The sequence below is a fragment of the Orycteropus afer genome, unplaced genomic scaffold (assembly GCF_000298275.1).
Source record: "Orycteropus afer afer isolate SDZICR_OR568_19922 unplaced genomic scaffold, OryAfe1.0 scaffold00059, whole genome shotgun sequence".
Lineage (NCBI taxonomy): Eukaryota > Metazoa > Chordata > Mammalia > Tubulidentata > Orycteropodidae > Orycteropus > Orycteropus afer.
In genome coordinates, this window is record NW_006921646.1 from 3,378,538 (window position 1) to 3,403,919 (window position 25,382).

Below are 25,382 nucleotides of genomic sequence, written 5' to 3' on the forward strand. Positions count from 1 at the left end.
AATAAGGAAACTGCTCAAGGAGATTAAGTAACTTGTCCAAGATCTCCCAACTGCTAGATGGAATCTAGACTGGACTCCCTGTCTGTGACTCCAAAGTCAGGATGGGCTTTCTTTTTTCCCTCAGAAAGCTGCCTCTCAGGACCTAGAAAGGCTCTCGGGCTTAGGAGGTTCTCACAGGACTTCCCATACCTCAGAAGCCAGGCCAATAGAGAATAGGGGCTCTGGCTCTCCAAGGGTCAGTTCGCAGTTCCTGAATTGGGAGTGGGACCACTGAGAGGGGCAAGGACAACGAGCTGGTTTCGCCAGCGAAGGGAACCTGTGGGAGCAGGCAGGCGGAGCTCTTGCTCCATGCCACGGCCCCTCTGCGGTCTGCAGCCGTTTGCATTTCCTGAAACCGGATCTTGGTGTCAGAGCCTCCCCCAGACTAGGCGGGCGGGCGCCTCAGCCATGGCCCTGCGCAAGGAGCTGCTCAAGTCCATCTGGTATGCCTTCACCGCGCTGGACATGGAGGAGAGCGGCAAGGTGTCCAAGTCTCAGCTCAAGGTGAGGGGTACCCGGGGCCCAGGAGAAGCCTTCAGACTGCTCTCACTAGTTACTGCTGCCTGGGAACCAGGCATGGACTCAGGACACCCAGCCATCTCAAGCCAGGCCTGGGGGGCAAGGGGAACAGTACTGGGTAACTAGGATGGCGTGGTATGGCATGGTGGACACTGCTGCCTACCATTCAGAGGGACCAGTGAAGTGTGTGTACAGACACTACCTAGAGCTGGGCCTGAAACTGTCCGGAGGGAATTATGGGATCTGAGGGCCATGGGCCAGGCCACATCCCAGGCTCTGTGTGATGAGCGAGCACACCCGTACTCTTAGAGTCATGCTTGGGCACGCACTCTACTTCCTGCTGCTTTCTCCTGGCTTTGAAGAGACAGTTAGCCAGAACTTGTCAGTCACTTCCTCCCAGAGGTGAGAGAGGCAGAAGGGGCCTCTCCCAATATCTAGCCAAGCTGGCCTGCCATCAACTGGGCAAGAGAGTAACTCCTCTGAATCCTGTCCTCCAGGTGGGACAGAGCTGGGAAGGAAACCAGGACTGAGGACGTCTTATCCTGCTACCCAGTATACACATGCACCAGGTTGGGAAAGTTACCTTGGGATCTCAGGTTGGGAGGGGACAGGATCTGAACTCAGGAAAAGCCCTGTCAATGGTTGCCATAAAATTCATCATCTAGCCCTAGACAATACTGGGAGGCAAAAGAGTTTCTCCTCCATTTCTCTCCTCCAGTTCTGGGTTAGTGCACAGAAGACCCTACTTCCGGGGAAGAAAGCAGGGCCCTAGGTGACTGGAACCAGTGAACACTAGGGGAAAGGAGCAGAGTAGGCTCTGGCTTTCTGGGAGCTGCCCAAGGAGTCATTTATTCACTCTACAAATGTGTATTGAGTGTAACTGCCGCCCCTGGACCAGCCCCCAAGAAGAGGTACAGTCCCTAGGAAACCTCTATTCTAATGACCAGAGTAGGAGGTGCCTGGAAACCTGAAAGAGGTGAAAAAGACAAGAGAGGCATTATGCCCCACCCCCACTCCAACCCCCCACTTTACTGAACTTGAAGCCAAACTGGTCCTATCCCATTCCTTAGCCGGACTTGTGAGCATCTAATTAATGGTCACCTGGGGAGAACCTCCCAACACACAGGTTTTTCCATACATCCTACTTAAATCCCTTTTATTGCAGATCATGTCATCTAGTTGAGTGTTCAGTATAGATGGAAGTAAAGCAGTTAACTTAAAATCCATCACTCCGGAAACTGTGCCCCATATCCACTTCCCACCCCTTAATATCTTGCCAGAACCCTCCTAACCACTATGGCTTATGCCTCTAAAGTACTATGAAGTGGCTTCCCTTTTCCTGGTGCCATCAGTAAGACCTCCTTGCCTGAGCCTCTGTCTTGGTCTATAGTTGTACTGATGCCCACCTCCTTACCACCATGGCAACAAAAGGAGTTGAGTGTTTCCAGGGAGGATTCTATGGGGAGCTTGCATAGTTAAACTGTCTGCTATCTTTGGATCACATCCCAGCTCAATCTTGAGCCCACTGTCAATAATACTGCTGGTCACACAGGACCAATGACAGATTTCTTACCCAGAAGTGTTCTCTCTGGGAGTCTGAGCTAGTAGTTGGAGGCTCAGGGGCCCGGTGAGGAGTACAGAGGAAATGACAGGGCCCTTGTCGTAGGAGGTAAGGATGGAGAGGCAGTTCTCCCCCAAGCCTATAGTGGTGGATACTGGAATGGAAGGAAGTGGTGATAGTGTTGGGGGCAGGGGTGCCGGAAAGGTCAAAGGAGCAATAGAGAAGTGGTCAGAAAGCAGAGGAAGAAGTAGATTAGAAAGATACACCAGCTGGGCTCACTCCCTCCCCAGAAAGACTTGTGGAGAAGGAAAAAGATCTTGAGGTTTGCCTGTACTTAACTAAAACTGCTCCTGACCTAGGGGTCCTTGGTTGGGATGGTGCAAGAGACCAGCACCAGCTCAGGACTAGCTGCATCTGTGACAGTCATCTTTTCTTCCCTGATATGTTAGTTCCCAGTTGTGCCACTGGCTGTCTTGGAAAATCCATAATGAGGCCAGAGGGAGGAGGAAGAAGAGCAAGTCCTCTGAGAAAAAGCCTGAGGAGTCAAAATTGTTTTCCCTGGAAAAACAAAAGCTTGAGAAAGAGACCAGAAAGGTTTTCCTCTCCAAATTATTTTAAAAAGTGCAATGCCCTTTGCCTGGTTGGGTTGAGAACATTGACAATAGACTAACAAGAATGGCATATGCCCAGGATGGACTTAAGTTGGACACAACTTCTCAAGAGTTGAGGACTGTGAGTTTCTGCAAGGTCCACAGAACCTCCTTCTCTAAAGAACTTAGGGGAGCAGCTTTAATTTCAGGCCTAGTGGGGGAATCTCTGAGAATTTGGCCTCTTTCCTTCTCTACTACCAGGTCTGGGAGTGGGGAAATGAGGATATGGATGGAAACCTGAGAAAGGTAGACTGGGACTATGTCTACAACTTGACAGGGTCTTAGAAGGTGGCAGGCCTCGCATTTCCTTGATAGCAAGAACGGGGGAGGCAGGAAGGGTGTGCAGGGGTCTTCCTACTTGGCTCCATCAAATTTCCCAGGCTCTTGAACTCCTAATTGGCATTCAGGGAAGTCACGGGGCCCACGGAGGGTCTCTTGCCCACTGATAGTCTCTCTGAGCTTCAGGCTCTGCCTGCTCTGGGGAGGAAGACAATCTTCTCCTTGGTAAGAGAAAGTTAAGAACAAAGCCAATCTGAGAACCTACTGGCTGGGGTCTCAGCTTTGCCCTGACCCCTACATACTGCTAGTCTCCTCAGGCTAGAATTGGAGGTAAGGGGGAAGAAGAGGATGATTTAATGATGCACAGAGCACTGGATTCAGAGCCAGAGAAGCTTGGACCTATACTGCTCTCCAGTTGAGTGACCTTGAGCAAGTCACAGTCCATCTCTGAGCCACTGCTTTCTCTGTGAAGCAGAGGGATGAACTAGGTGATTGCCATGCCAGTCAGCCAACCTACGAAAAAGAGAAAAATAGCCTCCTTTTCCCTTTTCCAGGCCTCTGTCTTTCCTTTAGGAGCTCTGGTGGTGCTGTAGTTAAAGCATTGGATTGCTCACCAAAAGGCCAATGGTTCAAAACCACCAGCTGCTTCATGGGAGAAAGATGAGGTAGTCTGCTTCCATAAAGAATTACAGAGTTGGAAACTCTATGGGGCAGTTCTACCCTGTCCTATAGGGTCTCTGTGAGTTGGAATCGACTTGATGGCTGTGGGTTTGGTTTGGTTTGATCTTTCCTTTTTTGCCCACATCCAACTTCTCAGCAGATACATAGCTAATTCAGAGATTCCCAATCTTTTCAAATTCCCTTTTTTTCCCTTATGAGAAGAGTTATGCTTTAATGCCCATTGGTTGGTGGAGCTTTGGTGATGTAGTGGATGAGGCACTTGGCTGCTAACCAGAAGGTCAGTGGTTCAAACCACCAGCCACTCTGTGGAAGATTTATAGCCTCGGAAACTCAGTGGGGGTCCCTTTGAGTCAGAATCGACTCAATGGCAATGTGTTTGGTTTTTTTGGACCCAGTGGTTGAGAAAATCCAGTCAGTAACCCTTTTAAAAGGATCGTTAACACGTAGATACATTTAAAGACTACAGTCCATCTAGGAGAGCGTGATGATGCATACCTCTCCACAGTCACTGTTGGCCCTTTTATGGATTCCCAGACCCTCTATATCAACTCTCTGGCCAGCCAGGGGCTCAGGATTCTGAAGACTAGAAACTACAGACCCAGTGCTTATCAACTATAGTCAATAAGGGTCTACACCTGTCCCTATTCCTAGATTTGAGTTCTTAGGGGGTTCCAAGCCCTAGAGGAGAACCACCCCCACATCCCTCCAGAGTGAAGCATGAATAAATTAAGCCTTTTAAAGGTTGATAGCTGCACACTCAGAGGTCAGGGCTGCCTGGGTGGGTGAGGGAGATTGTGGAACCTGAAAGGGGGAAGGGGAGGGGCATGCCTGTCATTTGTTCATACCATGACCCAACTCAGATGACTTCCATGCAGTGGTTGTTACTAACCCTGGCTCAGCATGAGAATCACCCAGGCAGCTTGTGGAAAGTACAGACACCTGGACCCCACCCCTGGAAACTCTGAGTCAGACCTGGGCAAGGCCGGCATATTTCAGTTTCATCAGCTTCCCAGGTGATTTTGATGCCCAGCTAGCATTAAGAGCCAGCACTGATATAGCTTAGAGATCAAGAGCAGGGCTTTGGACTCAGATCTTGGGCAAAACCCTTGACCAGTCTAAGCCTTAATTTCCTCATCTGTGAAATGAGGATAATGAGAGTCCCTTCCTCCAGGGCTGAGGATTCGTTGAGATCAGCAGGTGAGCTCCTGCTCATCACTGTCCTCCACCCATGCCATTTCCTTTCCAGCATGACCCCTCCCCTGGTCACACCCTCTCTTCCCTCAATGCACCCTGGCACCGGAAGCTTGGTAAGCTGAGGTCTGCCCACCTCTCTGGAGAGAGGCTCTGAGCCCTGAGTATCTGGAGGCTTGGATGCCTTCTTTTCCTGACAGGTCACAGTGGTCAGAGCCTCTGCCCTGGGCTTTTCAGATTCCATTGTCAAGGTTCAGGTGACGAAAATGGGCTAAGGTGGTCTTTGAGGACAGTGTGGGCAAGTGAGCCAAGGTGAGGAGCTACACAAATAACTGAAAAGCTGTTGTGTGGAAGCTCTATTCTGGGATGAAGATGAAGTCCTTTAACGCCCTTTTTAGAGATGAAAACTGAGCCCTACTGGAGTTAATTTGCTTAAAGAGATTTAGTTCATGTCTGTCTGACTTTGATGTTTTTTCCCTACTTCTTCTGAGAAAGTGTTTAACTTCACTAATATATGCGTGTTCATATGTGCCAGGTCCAGTGATAAAAGCAGTGAACAAAACAGACAAAAATCCCACCCTTGTGGTGCTAACATTCTAGTCAGACATAGTAAAGAAAATAAATCAATAAAATGTAAAGTGTGATGGAAGATGATACATGACAGTAAGGAAAATAAAGTAGAAATGGAGATAGGGAGTATGTATGTAGGGAGGCAAGGGAGTTATGATTTAAAGAAATTGTCAGGGAATGCCTTCCTGAGAAAGTGACATTAACTAAAGACCGGGAAGAGAAAGTGAGCCATGCACTGACCTGGATAAAGAATGTTCCAGTCCAAGGGGACAGCAAGGCACAGGCCCTGAGGCAAGAGTGTGCCTGGCCTGTTTAGGGAACATCAAGGAGGCCACAGTGGCTGGAAAGGCGTGAGCAAGAGCCATGAGATCAAAGAAGGTGCAGCGGGGCAGGTCACATGGGCCCAGAAGTACTTGATGAGCTTTCACTCTAAGAATCATGGGAAGCCACTGGAGCATTTATGTTAGATTTGAGAAGCCTGTCAAAAACATTCAGGATGTGGTGGGTGCTGTACTGAGCTCGGGAGTCAGGGTTGGGATTTGAGGCCTTCCTGCCCTCGAGGAATGTAGAATACCAGAAATACTCCCATAAACAGGGAACAGTAAAAGAATATTATTACAGAGCAACTTAATTACAGGGAAAAATTAATAACAGTTAATACCACCCTTTGTCTTTCATCTCTATTGTTTTAAAATAAAAGCAATACATGCTCCTGGTTAGGAAAAAAAAAAAAAAATCAGTGTGCAGAAGAATATCATTTTAAAGAGAATGAAAATTTCGATAAAAGTAAAACACATTCCTGGCTACAACATAAAAAAGAATAGAGAAGAATATAATGTTAAAGAAGATGAATTCCCTCCTGTGCTCTCCAACCCTGTCCCTGGGGGGTGATAGCTTTTTCCTATGTACAAAAAAATGTATTAGGTTGAACCATGTGAAATTGCTGACCACTAAAATAATTTCGTATGGTTTAAACTGATCTTTACAACATATTGATCTTACAGACATTTTATTCTGCAGAGTTTTTTCCACTTGCCAATATAGTATGTATATATTTCCATGTTTGTTGATGTAATAATAAGAATAGTTCACAACTTTTATCAAGCAATATACCATGCATCAAGCACTGTACAGGAGCTCTGGTAGCATAGTGCCTAAGGCACTTGACTGCTAACCAGAAAGCTGGCAGTTCAAACCCACCAGCCACTCCTCAGAAGGAAGATGGGGCAATCTACTTCTGTAGTGATACTGCCTCAGAAACCCAAGGAGGGGTCGCTATGAGTCGGGTCCGACTCGACGGCACATAACAACAACAACAAGCACTCTACTAACCCCTTCACTTAAAACAACCCTGTGGAACAATGTCTTAGTTATCTTGTGCTGCTATAATAGAAATACCACAATTGTACGGCTGTAACAAACAAAAATCTATTATCTCACAGTTTAAGAAGCTGGAAGTCCAAATTCAGGGTGCCAGCTCTAGGGGAGGACTTTCTCTGTTGGCACTGGGAAAAGGTCCTTGTTTTCTTTCAACATCTGTGGGCCTCGCGTTCCTTGGAGATCTCCATGTATCTTAGTATGAGTCTTCCGTTGGGTCTAGGAGGTTCCCAATCCAGGAATCCCAAGTCCAAAGGACATGCTTCACTCTCAGCTCTTCTTTCTTGGTGGTACTGAGATCCCCATTTCTCTGCTTGCTTTTGTCTCCTTTTATCTGTTGTAAGATAAAAGGTGATGCAGGCCCCACCTTAGGGAAACTCTAATTATATCCAGTCAAGGCTGTGACCTGAGCAAGGCTTTTATATCCCACTCTGATCCCCTTACAATTGATTGACTGATTGAATCAGATCACATCATGAGGGATGATTACATCATTACATAACTGTCAGACCACTGAGAATCATGGCCTAGCCAAGTTCATACATGTTTTAGGGGAACACAATTCAATTCCACCCTTTGGCTCCCAAAAAATTCATGTCCTAGCCACATACAAAACAGTTTCACCCCATCATATCATCCCAAAAATCTTAAATCAACTCCAAGTCCAAATTCTCTCCTGGGACCAAATTTCTCTTCATCTGTGGATCTAAAATACAAGTTATCTGCTTCCAAAATACAGTGTTGGAACACGCAAAAGGTAGACATTTTGATTACAAATGGGAGAAAGTGGAGGGACAGAAGGGATAAAGGGCACCAAGCAAGTAAAAAACCCAGAAGAACAGTTTACTTTACCTCTCAAGCCTGGAAAATAATCCTCTGTCCTCTGAAACCATGTAGGCAATAGCCCTGCCCTCCAGATTCTGGATGGTGGCCATGCTTTCTCGATTCTAAGTGGAGGCCCCTCAGCCCTGGGCTTCAGCTTCACCTTCCAGGTCCACTGGGACAGAAACTCAGCTCCATCGGCCCCATTCTCCTAGTCCAACTGAATGATAACTCCACCACGTTGGGGTCCCAGCAGGCCCTGTTCTTCTGTCCTTAGGCATGGCAGCCCTGCCCCCTCACCTTTGGGCAGTGACTCCAGCCCCATCCCCACATTCATGAATGGCAGCCCTGGACTCTGGAACCAAGTTAGTGAAGGTCTAATTCTTCGAAACCTTAGGAGGCCATATTCCCTCCTTTTGAGACTCAACAAGCCATAGTTCCACACTTTGAGGCCCCAGAGGTCATGGCCCTACCCTTTGAGACCAAGGAAGCTCTGGTCCCATGCTCCTTGTCTCTTCAGCTTCTACTTCCTGATTCCTTAGCCTCTAAGCCCCATAGGACTTTTGGGCCAGCTCAGCCTCTGCCCTGCTTGGGTAAGTGTTACAAAGCTCTTAAAAAAAAAAAAAAAAAAAAAACTGATTGCCATTGAGTCAGTTCCGACTCATAGCAGCCCCTCTTTGGGTTTCAGAGGCCGTATCTCTGAGGAAGTAGATTGCCCAGTCTTCCTTCAGAGGAGTGGCTGGTGGGTTTGAACCACCAGCCTTTTGGTTAGTAGTCCAATGCCTTAGGCACTATGCCACCAGAGTACTTTAGCTCTACTGATAAGTGCCCAAAGGCACCCCACTTCACTAGTAAGCCTCAGCCTGAAGTCATTCAGCTCTCTCATTCTATGGGTGAAAAATAGCACTTTCCATACAGGAAGGGAACCAGATGGCTCTTGTACCATCTTGTGCCAGTCTCTTGATTCTATTGCCACCATTTCTTTGCTGCTACTTACCATCTTTGCCATCTCTGGTGTTACAGCTCTCCTCACTTTCTGAGCCCTTACCAGAATTACCTTTGATGTTCATAATTCCACTAACAATCTCTTCAAGGAAATCTAGGCTTTTACTATTAGGCATCTTAAAACTCTTCCCAGCCTCTACTCATTACCCAATTCCAAAACTGCTTCCACATTTTAGGTATCTGCTAGTACAGCATCCCACTTCCAGTCCCAGATTCTGTCTTAATTATCTAATGCTCCTATAACAGAAATATCACAATTGGGTAGGTTTAACAAACAGAAATTTATTCTTTCACAGTATAGGAAGCTAGAAGTCCAAATTCAAGGTGCAAGCTCTAGGGGAAGACTTTCTCTATTGGCACTGAGGGAAGGTCCTTGTTTTCTTTCAACATCTATAGGCCCAGCATTCCTTGGTGAGCTCCATGAATCTTGGCACCAATCTTTTCCTGGGTCTAGGAGTTTCTCAGCACAGGGACCCCAGGTCAAAAGGATAGACTCTAGTCCTGGTTCTTCTTTCTTGGTGGTACTGTGGTCCTCCTTTCTCTGCTAGCTTCTGTCTCCTTTTATCTCTCACTCCAGGGAAACTCCCTTTACATTGAATCAAGGTTGTGACCTGAGTGAGAGTGTTGCATCCCATTCTAATCCCCTTAAAACTGATTAGGTGATCGTATCAGATCACATCATGAAATCATAAGGCGTGATTATATCATTATGTAACTGCCAAATCACTGAGAATCATGATCCACCCAAGTTGATACATTTTTTGGGGACACAATTCAGTCCATGACAAGCAGGCACTATTATTATCCTCCTAGAGGAGGAGACTAGGTCTTGAGGAAGTGAAATCACTTGCCCATGAACACTCAAGTGGCAGAAATATTATCTTTCAAATCATGCATAGTGGTCCATGACATGGTGTACCCTAATTGTGAAACATTCCCTATTGAAGGAGACTCAGGTTGCCTCCAATTCTTCATATTATAAACAGTGCTACAGTGAACATCCTTGTACATGTAGCTCTATTCCCTTGATCATGTGTAAATAATTAGAAATGCTGGAGTAAAAGTTACACCCAATTTTAAGTTTGATAGATTCTTGCCCTCCAGAAAGACTGTTCCAGTTGACACCTCACCAATAGGGCATTAGAGTTTCCACTTCACAATTTCCTCAAAATTTGATATTGTCAGTCTTTCCCATCTTTGTCAATTTGCTAGGTAAAAAATAGCACTTTCAATACAGGAAGGGGGGAGCTCTAGTGGCATAGTACCTTCAATACAGGAAGGGGGGAGCTCTGGTGGTATACTACCTAAGGCATTTGACTGCTAACCAGAAGGCTGGAGGTTCAAACCCACCAGCCACTCCTTGGAAGGAAGATTAGGCAATCTCCTTCCATAGAGATACCACCTGGAAAACCCAAGGAGAGGTCGCTATGAATCGGGATCAACTAGACAGCAGTGAGTTTTTTTTTTTTTTTTAACACAGGAAGAGAGGAGCTCTAGTAGCATAGTGCCTAAGGCATTTGACTAAGGCTAATCAGCAGGCTGGCAGTTCAAACTCACCAGCCGCTTCTTGGAAGGAAGGTTGGGCAATCTACTTCCAGAGTGATACCACCTAGGAAACCAAGGTGGGGTCGCTATGAGTTGGATCTGACTTGACAGCAGCGAGTTGGTTGAGTAATACAGGAAGGGAACTAACATTTTCTCCTTGCAGACCCAAGTCTGGAACGCCATATATCTCATCTCACTCATTCTCACAGCCTCTACATGGCAAGTATTATCCCCCATTTTATTGACAATGAAATTGAGGCTCAGAGAGGTGAAAGGGTTTATCCAAGAACCCACAATTAGAAAGTGAAGATCCCTGGCCTTCCATGTGCCCCCTTGGAGCACAGCCATTTTACTGGGGTACACAGGAAGACTTTATTGAAGAAGTACTTAAAGAGGTATGAAGGAAGATAAGGACATGGGTAGTTTGAAAAGAGGCAAAGAGGCAGCAGGTTGAAATATGTAAAACACTTGAAATAACATAAGACTTTTCAATGGATGTTCATCATTGTTATTCTCTTCAGTCACCCTGGAAAAGAGCTCTGGTGGTGTAGTGGTAAAGGTGTTTGGCTGATAACCAAAAGGTAAGTGATTCAAATCCACCAGCCACTCTGCAGAAGAAAGATGAGGGAGTCTTCTTCTGTAAAGATGTACAGCCTTGGAAACCCAATGAGGGTCTCTATGAGTCAGAATCGACTCAATGGCAATGAGTTTGGCTTTTAGTTTGAGTCACCCTGGATTTTAAGTGTTAGGCATTGAACCAATGGCACCTCTTAGAGTAAGTATCCTATGGCCACAAGTCTATTAGTCACGACTGTTCTGGATGTAACTGATAAAAAAGAAAACAAGTTCAAAATTGGCTCACATATCTAAAATTCCATGCATAGAAGTGGCTTCAGGCATGTCTGGATGCAGGTCTTCAAATGATGACTTATTCTCTTGACTCAGCTTTTCTCGCAGTTGGTTTATTTTCAGGCAGTCACTTCCCACACAGGGACAAAGATGCCATCTGTACTCCAGTTTACCTTCTAAGAACAACTTCATGGAAAAAGTATGCCTCTTTTCCACCCAAGTGAGCCTAAGATCCTAGAACTGATTCTCATTGGCCCAGATTTGGTCATGTGTTCATTCATGAACCAATCACCACTCTGCAGCTGGATGAGATGGGAGTGCAAATGGTTGGTTCTGCTTATAACTTGAACCATAGCTATTGAAAACGGGAAAGAGGTATTTCCCAAAGCAAAATCAAAGTTCCATTATCAAAATAAAGGGAGATGAAAGTTCACTAGGAAGAAACCTTGGATGTCCTCTGGAACATGGGAAGGTAAAAACAGTTGTCACAGGGGGAACTAGGGCTAGGGATGGCCAGAGGGAAAGGAGGGAGAAGAGAAATACTGCCCCTTTCACTGGACTCCCCAACTTACCGCTTTGCCAAGGAGAACCTGAGGTCCAGGAGAACAATGAAAAGTAGCTCCAAACGTTTCTCTTTCTCCTCTTTCAAAAGAGAATAAAGAAATGAGGGTTTGGTGCACACAGTACCCCTGAAACATTGCCAACTCTTGCCTCAGAAGAATTATGCCCAAGTTAACTGCTGATAATGGGAACAGCCCTTAAATATAGCATTTATGGGCTTTGGAGCTCTAATGGCGTAGTGGATGAGGCATTTGGCTGCTAACCAGAAGGTCAGCAGTTCAAACCCACAAGCCACTCCACAGAAGGAAGATGGGGCAATGTACTTTTGTAAAGATTTACAGCCTCAGAAACCCAATGTGGGTCTCTGAGTTGGAAGTGACTTGATAACAGTGAGTTCGTTTTTTTTTTTTTTTTTTTTCATTTGGTGTGAAGAAGAGGGTCTACATGACATGAAGTTGAGTAGAGACCTCATCTCCAGAGCTCACAATCCAGCTGGGGAGAGAGGCTTGAGGTCAATATTCTAATAGAGAGAGACACTTAGTTCCAACCTCAACTCCGCCATTTACTCCTAAATTCTCCAATTCTCCTGGTATCTCCATCTAAAAAACGGGGAAAATAATATCTATGTGTAAGGGTCATTGTGGGGATTAGAAATGGAATATTAAAAGCACAACGTGTCTAACATGTAGTAAAAAGTGCACAATTAAAAAAAAATGCTGTGGAGTCGATTCCAACTCACAGTGACCCTATAGGACAGAGCAGAACTGCCACAGAGGGTTTCTGAGGCTATAAATCTTTATGGAAGCAGACTGCCACACCTTTCTGCAGAGTGGCTGGTGGGTTCAAACTGTTGACATTTAGGTTAACATAAAAGCGCTTAAACCACTGCATCACCAGCGCTCCTTAAAAGTGCACAATAGGGGCTTTTTAATCGCTTGAGTTATCTGTGATAAGTGATTTAACAGAAGTACCCTAGGGCAATTTTACTTTTACCTCTCCATGTTCAATCTGCAACACCTTTTTTCCAGTATCCTGGATTTGGAGAAAGAACTGGTGTTTCCTCTCCACATCATCATGACCACCTGCTCTATCCCACTGACCACTCTTCATGGCCCTTCTCTGAACGCTCTCCAGCTGTCTTTCTTGAGAGGCAGTAAATGGAACTGTACATGCCCTTCCCAGAGCAGACACACTTGGGTGCTAGGCACACTTCAGCCTCAGCACTGAGTCTTGATGGAAATGATACATCTAGGCTTCTGCCACGGGGCAGAGTCCTCGGGTAGAACAGTTCGTTCAACTCACGAAGCTGCTAAAGAAAGGAAAGGTTGGAGATTCAAGCCCTTCCAGAGGCCTCTGGAGAGACAGGCTTGGCAATCTACTTTTGAAAAATTAGCCATTGAAAACTCTAGGGAGCACAATTCTATTCTGACACACATGGTATTGCCTTAGGTCAGAGTCCACTCAATGGCAACTGATTTTATCCTTGGGTGCATGCTGTCTTCCTTGCAGCCAAGCATCACGGGAAGCATTGAGTTTTGGAACCAGACAGAGCTAGATTTGAATCCTAAGCTCTTGCTTACCATGGGTCCTTGGACATGTTAATGAACCCCTTGAGCCTCAGTGCTCTTGTCTATAGAAAGAGGACCCCAATATCTAATGCAGTGGCTAAGAGTGTGGCTGCCTGGGTTTGAATGCCAGCTCTGCCAACTCTGTGACCTTGATAAGTTACTAAACATCTCAGGGCCTCAAGGGGTTTTTCATCTGTAACATGGGGCTATTGATAGTTGTTATGAGGACTAAGTGAATTATATGTAAAGTGCTTAGCACAGTGCTTGGGATATAGTAAAAGTATAAATTTTAGTTACCATCAAAAAATGTGTGCAGAGAACTTAGCCAGGATATGTGGAGGGGGGTGGCAAGTAGGGAGGTGAGGAGCAGTCCTTTGGCCCAATTTTGCTTGGGGTGCAGGAAAGCAAACTGTCACTCTGCCTCAGGTGCTGTCTCACAACCTGTACACAGTCCTACACATCCCCCACGACCCCGTGGCCCTGGAGGAACACTTCCGAGATGACGATGATGGTCCAGTGTCCAGCCAGGGCTACATGCCCTACCTCAACAAGTACATCCTGGACAAGGTGGGGTCCAGCTGTGGGGGTGGGGTGGGGGCTCCTCTAAACTTTCCCACTCGGTCCCCAGTCTGACCAGTATTCCCATGCATTTCCATTCCAACTCCTCCCCCTAGTAACTCTCACTTTATCCCCTCTGCCACTGCCCTCCTATCTCCATCCTCACATTCCAGCCATCTGTCCCTCCTTGCCCTCTCCTTGCCCCCTTCAACTCACCCTCAATCCCCTTCATCTCTATCCCAGTCTCCACCTTTCCCACAACCATCTACCACACCTCGACCTAGGTCCTCCTCCAGTTTCCAGCTGTAACCTTCACAAAGGGCTCTCCAGCCCCCCAAAGCCTCCTGCCCTATACTGTTCTCTCTGCTCTTCCCAGCTGTCACTTTCTTCCCAGGTTCCTCTTGGCTGTCCACTTCCTGCTGGGTTTCCCTTCTTTTTTACCCTGGGCTGAGGAACTAGTTTCTCTGTTGGCAGGGTGTGTGTGTGTGTGTGTGTGTGTTGGGAGTGGCTAGAACTAGCTAGCTGCCTTTTAATCAGCTCAGGAATTCCTGGATTTAGAACCCTGACTTGGCAGGGTGGGGAGCATGGGTATAGATAGATGAATCTAGGAAACCAAGCAGGAGCCTAATTTGGTGGTAGGGATGGAATGGCCATGTTGGCTGTCAGGTGGCTATCTTGGCTGACTTGCAGACCTGGTGGCAGGTGGAGGAAGGGGCTTTTGTTAAGGAGCACTTTGATGAGCTCTGCTGGACCCTGACGGCCAAGAAGAACTATCGGTTGGATAACAACGGAAACAGCCTGCTCTCCAATCAGGATGCCTTTCGCCTCTGGTGCCTCTTCAACTTCCTATCTGAGGACAAGTACCCTCTGATCATGGTTCCTGATGAGGTGAGGATAATGGGAGCCCCAGAGACTCAGTCACTTGAGGTCAGGCCTCAGCAAACCCATGAAGGAGGCCAAAGCTGCCTTCTGTACTTCCCCATATCCCCTTCCTTCACTGTCTTCCCATCCTGGTAGCTGTCCAGGTAGCACGCCCAGCTGTCTCCAGATGTCTACAACTGTCCATATCAAAGGAAATGTGCTTTCTTCCTGGGGCACCAAAATTGCATTTCCATCATGATTATATTTGCAGAGTGGTAAATGACTACTATATTACCTAGCATTATAAAATGAGAACATTTAGGATCAAACAGTGGGATTTGGGGCACTACAGCAATCCAGAAAGGGAGCTCAAATGAGGGATGTGAGACCTGCCAGGGACATCCTTCCAGTTACTCTAGGCAGGTAACAATGTGTGGCTCAGGTTCTAGACCTCTCCCTTCCTGTCTTCTACAATATAAGAGAGAGCCAGGGCAGACTCAACTCAGGGTCCCAGAAAGGAAGGGACTTCTTTCTGCTAGGACAGCATGGGAGAAGAGGCCTGAAATCTGGCCCCTGCCTCCTCAACATAATGGGTGAAGCCAAGGCAGATGTTCTCCTTTTCCCGCCCACATATACTCTCTGTTCCCTCTTCTTTCCCCTGCCTGTCCCACCTTCTCCTGGCCTTTCAGAATTTTTTATGGCTGTGGAGAGGCCAGGGTAAATTTAGTCTTTAGAGCGGGGAATACGAGGGAGGGGGCCTTTGTGTTTACAAGAAAGATTTCTGGCATATCTAACGGCATTCAGATCTGTGTCCTTGCTTCTTTTTGTGGGAAGAGTGAAGGTGGGCTCCTGAGCCCTGAACTGGTGTTCCCACCCTCACCCCATCCCCAGCTGAGACCCAATAGAACCCAGAGTGAAAGTTCTGGAGTTTCCAAAAGCTCCTGGTGCAGGAGAGGGACATGTGTCCATCTGCAGACACCTGGCTGGTTGCCCCATCAGACTCCTATCAGGATAAGACAGTCTCTCAGAGGCCAGGAGGCTGCTTGCTTTCTGTGATCAACATGCAATGTGAACAAACTTCAGCAGGATGTACCCCAACCACCACTTCCTGTTCCTCTATGATAGGTTTCCTGTCCCTGCCCTGCTTACCCCCACCTCTAGTCCCCTTGCCCTTCCACAAGGGAGGGATCTCCAGTGTTGGGGATTGGGACTTGCAAGGACCAGAGTGGAATCCAAGAGATCCAAATTCAAGTTCTGGTTACCACCAACTTACTGTATTACTTAGAGCAAGTTACTTCCCCCTTTGGGTTTTTTCATCTGCAGAGTGAGGGTATTGGATGAGAGGGCCCTTCCATCCCTTCTGACATTTTCTATGACTCTCTGTCTCTGCCTCACCCCCTAGTCCTCAGGTACCACTTTCACCCTGCCCTTAATTTAAGGCTGGAAAGAGTGGACTGGAGTTTGGGGAAGGAAAGGAGGATGTCTGAGTTGGGGCTACAGCTCCAGAAGCCCCTCCTAATGTCTATCCTGGTGTCCACCAGCATCTGGTCCTCTAGCTCCCCAACTCCCTGCCCCTGATCCCCTCTGTCAAGGGTCTGGGAGCTAGATAGGAGCACCCCCTGGGTTGGTGCTGGCAACACTGCCTGCTGTAGCCACCAGGCCTTCCTTCCTCCCCCTCCAGGTGGAATACTTGCTGAAGAAGGTGCTCAGCAGCATGAGCTTGGAGGTGGGCTTGGGTGAGCTGGATGAGCTGCTGGCGCAGGAGGCCCAGGCAGCCCAGACCACTGGGGGGCTCAACGTCTGGCAGTTCTTGGAGCTCTTCAACTCTGGCCGCTGCCTGCGGGGTGTGGGGCGAGACACCCTCAGCATGGCCATCCACGAGGTCTACCAGGAGCTCATCCAGGATGTCCTGAAGCAGGTTAGACCAAGTTGGAAATTTGGGAAGGACCCTATGGATGGGTAAACTATGAAGTCTCTGACTTTGCTCTGATTGGCAGGGCTACCTGTGGAAGCGAGGGCACCTGAGGAGGAACTGGACAGAACGCTGGTTCCAGCTGCAGCCCAGATGCCTCTGCTACTTTGGGAGTGAAGAATGCAAGGAGAAAAGAGGCACTATCCCACTGGACCAGCACTGCTATGTGGAGGTGAGGGGAACAGGTGATGGGATGGAGGACATCTCAGGGTCAAGAGGGGTTCAGGGAGAGGGCAGATGGAGAAAAGCCACAGTGACACAAATCTCTGCTTGGATAAGTGTAAGTCACGTATACCTGGGCACCTCAAGGCCATTCTTACCCATGTTAGCACTTTTTAAAGAAACTAAAATCACAAATCGAGTAACAGAGCACTGGTGAATAATGTGGATTTTTCTAAAGATTTCAGAGGAGATGTCTTAGGTCTCACAGCACACACTAAAACTTTCTAAAAATATTCTTTAAGAATCTCTCTATCCTTACCTCTACTTTTATTCTCTTTGGCAACTCCACACCTCCCTATTCTCTCTCTACACCCTTCTCCTCTCCCTCTTCCCTTCCCTTTGTTTCCCTTGGCTTTGTCCATTTTTGTCACAGAAGGAAACAGGCATCACTGTGAAAAGAACACAGATCTAGGCAGGAATCTCAGCTCCACCACTAACAGCCAGTGTGACTTGGGCAAGTACCTGGACATCTTTGCACCTCAGTTTCTTTCTCTGTAAAGTGGAGTTTAAAATGCCTGCCTAGTAAGGTTATTGGGAAGAGTAAATGAAATAATGTATAAGCTCAATATATGTTAGCTATTATTTCCACAAGGAACTCTGGTGGTACAAATGGTTAAGCGCTCAGCTGCTAGCCAAAAGGTTGGCAGTTTGAACCCACCCAGCAGCTTTGCAGGAGAAAGACACGATGATCTGCTTCTGTAAAGATCACAGCCAAAAAAACGCTATGGGGGCAGTTTTACCCTGCCACATGGGGTAGCTGTGAGTTGAAATGGACTCAACAGCAGAACAATGTTAATGTTAAACAAAGTTTAGTGAAGGTAATTCTGTTAGCTAGGCCTCAGAATCTCAAATACCTAGAGCAATGGGTGACCTCTTAGTGCAATAAGTGACCTCTTAGTTATGATTGTTGTTATGTGCCATCGAGTCAGACCTGACTCATAGTGACCCCTCCGTGGGTTTCCTGGGCAGTATCACTACGGAAGTAGATTGCCCAACCTTCCTTCCAAGGAGTGGCTGGTGGGTTTGAACCTCTAGCCTTCTGGTTAGCAGTCAAGTGCCTTAGGCACTATGATACCAGAGCTCCCAGTAGATGCTCCAAAAATGTCTGTGAAATGAATGAATGAAGGCCATTCTCAACAGTCAGAGCTATGTGAAAATAGTGTTCTTGAGTAGTGAGGACCCTGTCACTGAGTGTTTAAGCATGATCCGCATAAACATTATTCAGTAGATTACCCAATAAGCAAGGTAAGCACAGGCTTACTTGTGCATACTTATTACTTTGTAATGAACGATTTCACATGGGTTTCACCACATTTTCCATATGCTAGCTCTGTGGAGAGATAACAAAATGAAAATGGCCCCGCCCCTGGCTTCAAAGAGCAAAGCTACAGTTTAGAGGACACGAGTGAACACCCCCATAGCTGTCCAAGACAGGCCACGAAGACTTCTCCTGGCAGAGTGGTAGAGGAGCCCTGGGCAGATGTCAGGCTGTAGGGGTAGGGCTTGAGCTGGAGTTACCCAGGGGTAGATGTGACCCCAGTGAGGCCAGCTCAGCTGCCCTTTCCCAGGTGTTGCCTGACCGTGAAGGGAAGCGCTGCATGTTCTGTGTGAAGACCGCCTCCCGCACGTATGAGATGAGCGCCTCAGACACGCGCCAGCGCCAAGAATGGACGGCTGGTGAGTGAGTGCTCACTGCTGTGGCCTGGGTCTGCTGGGCCTCGCCTGTAAGAAGGCCTGTGGAAGGCTGGAGGCTGGACCTCAGAAACTTTTAAGTCCCCTTCCCGCTCCTTTCGCAGCCATCCAGACGGCGATCCGGTTGCAGGCCGAGGGGAAGACCTCACTGCACAAGGACCTGAAGCAGAAGCGGCGCGAGCAGCGGGAGCAGCGGGAGCGGCGCAGGGCAGCCAAGGAGGAGGAGCTGCTGCGGCTTCAGCAGCTGCAGGAGGAGAAGGAGAGGAAGTTGCAGGAACTGGAGCTGCTGCAGGAGGCTCAGCGGCAGGCCGAACGCCTGCTGCAGGAGGAGGAGGAACGGCGCCGAAGTCAGCACCGCGAGCTGCAGCAGGCCCTCGAGGACCAATTGCGCGAAGCTGAGCAGGTGGGGCCCACACCCGTGGGCTGAGAGATGGTGTGGGGCGTGGCCTGGTGTAGGAGGACTGAGGGGGCGGGGGCTCGGGTCCGGGGCGGAGCCAATGGATGGAAATTTGTTTGTGGATATGGGACGGGGCCTGTGCCTGGGTCAGGACATGTGAGCTAAGGAGCCGGTGAGAAAGGCGGGGAGCAGGCTGAGGGATGTTTAAGATGAGGAATGGTGTGTGGCAGGACCTGAACCGACATTGCTGAATGACGGGTATAGAATGAGAGGCCTTGCTTGGGGGTCAGGGCATGGACAGAAGGAGACGCTAAAGACCTTTCGATTAGGGATTACTTTAGAGCAACGCTGGACTAGGTTGGACTAGATTTGAGCTAAGTTTACAATGAAACCAATTTGGGGGAATGCAGGATGTGCAGGTAGCCTAGGCATACAGAGCCAATTAGGTTTAAGAGATCTGTATCTGGGAGTCAGAGACAGGTGAATTCAGTCTCAGCTCTGCTTCTTAGAAGCCCTGTGATCTCAGGCAAGTTACTTAGCCTCTCTGAGCCTCAGTTTCCTTGTCAGTGAAATGTTGATGATAAAAATACTTTTTTGCTCACCTAGGTTACAAAAAACTCATCAAACTGATTCTGATTCATAGCTACTCTATAGGACAGAGTAGAGCTGCCCTACAGGGTTTCCAAGGCTGTAATCTTCCAAGGCTATGAGGCAGACTGTCACATCTTTCTCTCCCTGGAGCTGGTGTGTTTGAACTGTCAACCTTTCAGTTAGCAACCCAGTGCTTAACCATTGTGCCACCAGGGCTCTGTCCACTGTCAGCTAGTCTATTCGGACTAATAGCAATCCCCTATGGGGTTTCCAAGGCTATAAATCTTTAGGAAAACTGTCTCATCTTTCTCCCTCAGAGCAATGGGTGGATTTGAATCACCAACCTTCTGGTTAGCAGCCCAATGCATTAACTATAGTGCCACCAGAGTCCTTTCCATGGAGGTATAAAACAAAAAAAAAAAAACAAAAAACAAAAAACCACTGCCATCAAGTCTATTCCAACTCATAGAGACCACCATTGGGTTTCCAAGGCTGTAAATCTTTACGGAAGTAGATCACCCCATCTTCCCTCCGCCAAGCAGCTGGTGGATTTGAACCACTGTCCTTCTGGTTAGCAGCCAGATGCCTTATCCACTATGCAACCAGAGCTCCTTCCATAGAGGTATAAAAACCAAACTCACTGCCGTCCAGCCATTTCCAACTCATAGCAACCCTTCCTTGGGTTTCCCAGGTGGCATCTCTAGGGAAGTAGATCACCCAGTGTTCCTTCCAAGAAGGGGCTGGTGGGTATGAACCGCCAGCCTTCTGGTTAGCAGTCAAATGCCTTAGGCACTAAGCCACCAGACCTCCCCCATAGAGGTTTGTTGTTGTTGTTGTTGTTATGTGCCGTCGAGTCGGCCCCGACTCATAGCGACCCCTTCTTGGGTTTCTGAGGCAGTATCACTACGGAAATAGGATTGCCCAACCTTCCTTCCGAGGAGTGGCTGGTGGATTTGAACCGCCAGCCGTCTGGTTAGCAGGCAAGTGTCTTAGCCACTATGCTACCAGAGCTCCCCCATAGAGGTTTAGTGAGAATTAAATGAGGAAACATCTGTAAAGTGTTCAATATCTTTTAGTTGTTATAATAATAATTATATTAAGATTAATGCTAGGAAGGGAGTAACCTGAGCTTCCTTTCCCCCCATATCATCTATTTGTTGACCATCATCCGACCCAACTAGGCTGCATGAAGGGTCAGATCAGAAACCCCAACATGGAGGGACTCTCCCCACTTTCAACACCAAATAGCCTAGCTGGACAGGCCGGGCTGTGCCCTGGGGGAAGGCCAACATGCCCTGTTGGCTTTGGATCCTGCGCAGGCCCGGGCCTCCATGCAAGCTGAGATGGAGTTGAAGAAGGAGGAGGCTGCCCGGCAGCGGCAGCGCATCAAGGAGCTGGAGGAGATGCAGCAGCGGTTGCAAGAGGCTCTACAACTGGAGGTGAAAGCTCGGCGGGACGAGGAGGCAGTGCGCCTCGCCCAGACCAGGTAGGTCTGAGAGACTGCTCTTGGTTCCCCCAATTCCCTTTCATTCTCCTACTCGCTGAGCACCAGCACGGTGCCTTAGCGCTGGAGACCACCAAGTGCACACCCAACAGACTGCTGGAGGAGGAGGAGGAGAAACTGAAGCAGTTGCTGCAGCTGAAGGAGGAGCAGGAGCGCTACATAGAGCGGGCACAGCAGGAGAAGCAAGAGCTGCAGCAGGAGATGGCACAACAGAGCCGCTCCCTGCAGCAAGCCCAGCAGCAGCTGGAAGAGGTGCGGCAGAACCGGCAGAGGGCTGATGAGGACGTGGAGGTGAGGCCCAGTGCTGGGTAGGGTAGAGGCTGGTGGGGTGAACGCTTTGATGTGATGACTTGAGCTAGGCTGCCTTCACTCAAACCCTGGCTGCCGCGAGCTGACTGTGTGACCTCAGGCAAATTTCCTGACCTCTCTTAATTTCCCAATACTACTTCACTGCTCACCTAAAGATTGTTTCTACTTTGCCCATATGGGGTTGCCATGAATGGAAATTAGCTGGACTGTGATTAACAAACAATAGCATTGTTACAAAGATCAAACGAGATAATACTTGATATTTAAGGAGTGTTTGGTGGGTTTGAATCACTAGCCTTCTGGTTAGCAGTCAAATGCTTTAGGCACTACACCACCAAAGCTTCCATTTAATAAGTAGTAAGTGCTAAAGAAAAATTAGCTGCTATTGTTGTCATTATTATTAATGTGGGCAAAACTTTTTCCTCCTACTTGGCCAAGCCTGTGCCTTGCTATTCCTCATTATCCACAGTGGGGGTGAAGGTGGAGTGGGAAGGTGGAGTGGTCCTGGCTCCAGGACTCTTGCAGATATCAAGATCTACAAATGCTTGATCCCTTGGCTCAAATGGCACACCAAAAACCAAAACCAAAGGGAGCTCTGGTGGTATAGTGCCTAAGGCATTTGACTGCTAACCAGAAGGCTGGAGGTTCAAATCCACCAACCATTCCTTGGAAGAAAGGTTGGGCAGTCTTCTTCTGTAGTGATACTGTCTCGGAAACCCAAAGAGGGATCGCTATGAGTTGGATCTGACTCAACATAGTATTTATACATAACCCGTGTATACCTCCTGAATACCAAATCGTCTCTAAACCAAAACCAAACCCATTCCATAGAGTTGATTCTGACTCACAGCAATCCTGTGAGGTAGAGTAGAACTGTCTCATAGGGTTTCCAAGGTTGTAAATCTTTATGAAAACAGACTGCCTCATCTTATCCCTCAGAGCTACTGGTGGTTTCTAACCATTGACCTTTTGGTTAGCAGCTGAATGCTTTAAAGCACTGTACCACCAGAGCTCCTAAATCATCTCTAGATTACTTCTAATACCTCATGCAAAGTAAATTCTATGTAAATAGTACTTTACATGCCTCTTATAGACTTTGTGGGATTGCTGTGACCACTTAATTGCTTTTCCTGTCCCCAGTATTTTCCATCTGTGATTGGTTGAATCTACAGATGCAGAAACCACAGATACAGAAGGCTTACTGTACTTGAGCTCTACTCCTTGGAGCCTGTGTTTCCAAGAAGAGTTGCCTTTTTTAACAGTGACAACAACAAAGATTAATTTTTGTTTAAATTGAACATTTTTGTTTTTATTAATATTATTTTATTTTGTATTGTTGGCATACTTATTGATTGTAGAACATTCAGACAACATAGAATATGCAATATAGAAAGGGAAAGCTCTCCAAGGGCACCCCCAACCACTGCTAATGGCTTGTATCTTAGTTAGCTCCTGTAACAGATATCACAATTGGATGGCTTTCACAAATAAAAAGTTATTCTTTCACAGTTTAGGTTAGAAGTCCAAATTCATGGTACCAGCTCTAGGGGAAGGCTTTCTCTCTATCAACTTTAGGAGAAGGTCCTTGTTTCCTCTCAACATCTGTGGGCTTAGCATTCCTTGGAGACCTCCATGAGTCTTGGCCTCAGTGTTCGCTTGGGTCTAGGAGAGTCTCAGCTCAGGGACCCTGGGTCCAAAGGACACGCTTTGCTCCTGGCTCTTCTTGATAGTAGTGAGGTCTCTTCTCTACTAACTTCTTTCTTTTTATCGCTTATAAGATAAAAAGTATTGCAGGGCATTGACCCATGTCACTTTCGTTTTGTGCATTTCACTGTACATAAATTACATTTCAAAACAATGTATTTAAAATAATAATAATAATGCAGGCCACACCCCAGGGATTCTCCCCTTACATCAGATCAGGGCTGTAACTTGAGTAAGGGTATTTCACCCTACCCTAATCCACTTACAACTGATTGAGTGATCACATCAGATCACATAGTGGAGAATGACTACATCAGTACATAACCACCAAACAATTGAGAATCGTGGCCCAGCCAAGTTGGCACATATATTTGTGGGACATAAGTCAACACGTGAACATTAGAGCAGAGATTCTTGCATTAGGTCCTGGAAAAGTTGTGTGGTGCACTGGTTTAGAGCTCAGTGCCTGTCTGTGGGCAAATCACTTTACCTCTTTTTAATTTTTTTTTTATTTTTGCCATTTTCCCGCCCCAACGTTCCTGTTCAGGTTACCCAGTACCTCTCTGACAAGAATATACCACAAATGGGATGGCCTGAACAAACAGGAGTTTATTCTCTTACAGTTCGAGAGGCTAGTAGTCCCAGTTCAAGGTGCCAGGCTCTAGGGGCTGGGTGAAAGCCCCTCAGGCTTGGGCTTCAGCTCTGCCTCCTGTTCCTGGTCCACTGAACCAAGAGGCTTTTCTTAACTCAGATAGCTGCTGGCTGCTGAGGCTGCCAAGCCCAAGGTTGGCAAGTAAAAAGGCACAGTCCCGATATTACTGAATCACATGTCAGGCCATTAATTCAAGTTCATTGAAAGTCCCAAGGCCGGCAGAGCATGGCAGGCTGCTGAACAACAACACGGCTGCATGCAGGGTTCAAGCATGCCATAAGCTAGAGACCATTCCCAAAGATGTTTCTTATATACGGGAAGCAGACCACATACCCAAAGGCAGCTACTCAGCTGCTCACAGTTGATTCCAGCATGGAGTTGATTATCAGTCTCATGGGGAATACTACATCCAGCTGCCCAGCCACTAAACCAGGCTCAGCCAAGATGACACACAAACTTAACTACCACACCTCCCACCGCTGGTAACCAGCAAAGAAAGTTTCCTTCCATATATAAACTTTTCCTTCACTTCAGCTCTTTTGAGATTTTATTTGTTGTTAATGTCTGTTCTGGGAGTTAAATAAGATAATAAGTATATTTAGCACATCTTAGCAGCTCAAAAAATGGAAACTATTACTATGATTATTATTGACTCCCTGGGGGTCCATTAGCCCCCTAAAATTGGATGCAAACTATGTTCATGTACCTAACTCTTTATAAACATTCACAGTTTTTCTGGGGAAGATAATCAGTAGTCTTTGCTATATTCTAAGAGGCCTTGAAAAAGTCAAGACCCCCTGCCATGGATGGCAGTCCTAACCCATGCCCCACTGGTCCTGCCCTTACAGGCTGCCCAGCGGAAGTTGCGCCAGGCCAGCACTAATGTGAAACACTGGAATGTCCAGATGAACCGGCTCATGCATCCAATTGAGCCTGGAGGTGAGAAAGGGTAGAGCCTGGGGCTTTCTCTTGAGGGTGGAGAAAAAAAGGAAGGAGAAAGGGATACCTTCAGATCTCCAGGGCCAGCAGAGGTAGGACTGAGGGTCAAGAGGTTCCCTGATCCCCTCAAGGGCTGAGGCAAGACCCTTCAACCTCTCCCCTCCACATGTATATCTTTTTACTCATACTTGCATTCTCTCTCTGCCAGACAAGCGTCCCACCACCAGTAGCTCCTTCACAGGCTTCCAGCCCACGCTACTTGCCCGCCGTGACTCTTCCCTAAAGCGCCTGACCCGCTGGGGATCCCAGGGCAATAGGACCACTTTACCCAATAGCAGTGAGCAGCAGAAGTCCCTCAATGGTGAAGATGAAGCTCCTGTGCAGGCTTCCACCACTCAAGAAGATAAACTGGATTCAGCATCAGAAAATTAGCCTCTGCCAGCCCTTTGTTCCCCACAATCTCATGCCCACTAGGACCCAGCCACAGCTGGCCTGTGGGTATCACTGGCCCCTGCTGGTGCCAGGGGCTCAGGCCCTCTAACCATGAAACAGTCCAGGATGGAACCTGACTCATCTTTCACACCAGCCCCAGGCTCCAGACTACTGAAGCTGTCTGGGATGTTGATCCTTGAGAACTTGGGCACGTGCCTTAGCTCAAGAATCCAAAGACCTGGTCAGGGAAAGAGTGGAAAAAGCGGGAGGGGCTATCTGCCCTCAGGCTGCCATCAAGTTATGGTGGCACATTTATAAATAAAACTGCTCTT

The 25,382-nt window shown here is 47.5% G+C and overlaps 1 protein-coding gene across 1 annotated transcript; it reads left to right on the forward strand.

The window, feature by feature from the left end:
* The first annotated feature begins 447 nt into the window (after window positions 1-447).
* DEF6 (DEF6 guanine nucleotide exchange factor) lies at window positions 448-25,050 on the forward strand. The gene is made up of 11 exons (XM_007939373.2): window positions 448-543; window positions 13,644-13,784; window positions 14,478-14,663; window positions 16,318-16,554; window positions 16,634-16,780; window positions 18,399-18,507; window positions 18,627-18,925; window positions 20,830-20,996; window positions 21,107-21,305; window positions 24,528-24,618; window positions 24,827-25,050. Exons 1-11 carry the CDS (start codon window positions 448-450, stop codon window positions 25,048-25,050), a joined length of 1,896 nt encoding a protein of 631 aa, XP_007937564.1.
* The last annotated feature ends 332 nt before the right edge of the window (window positions 25,051-25,382 follow it).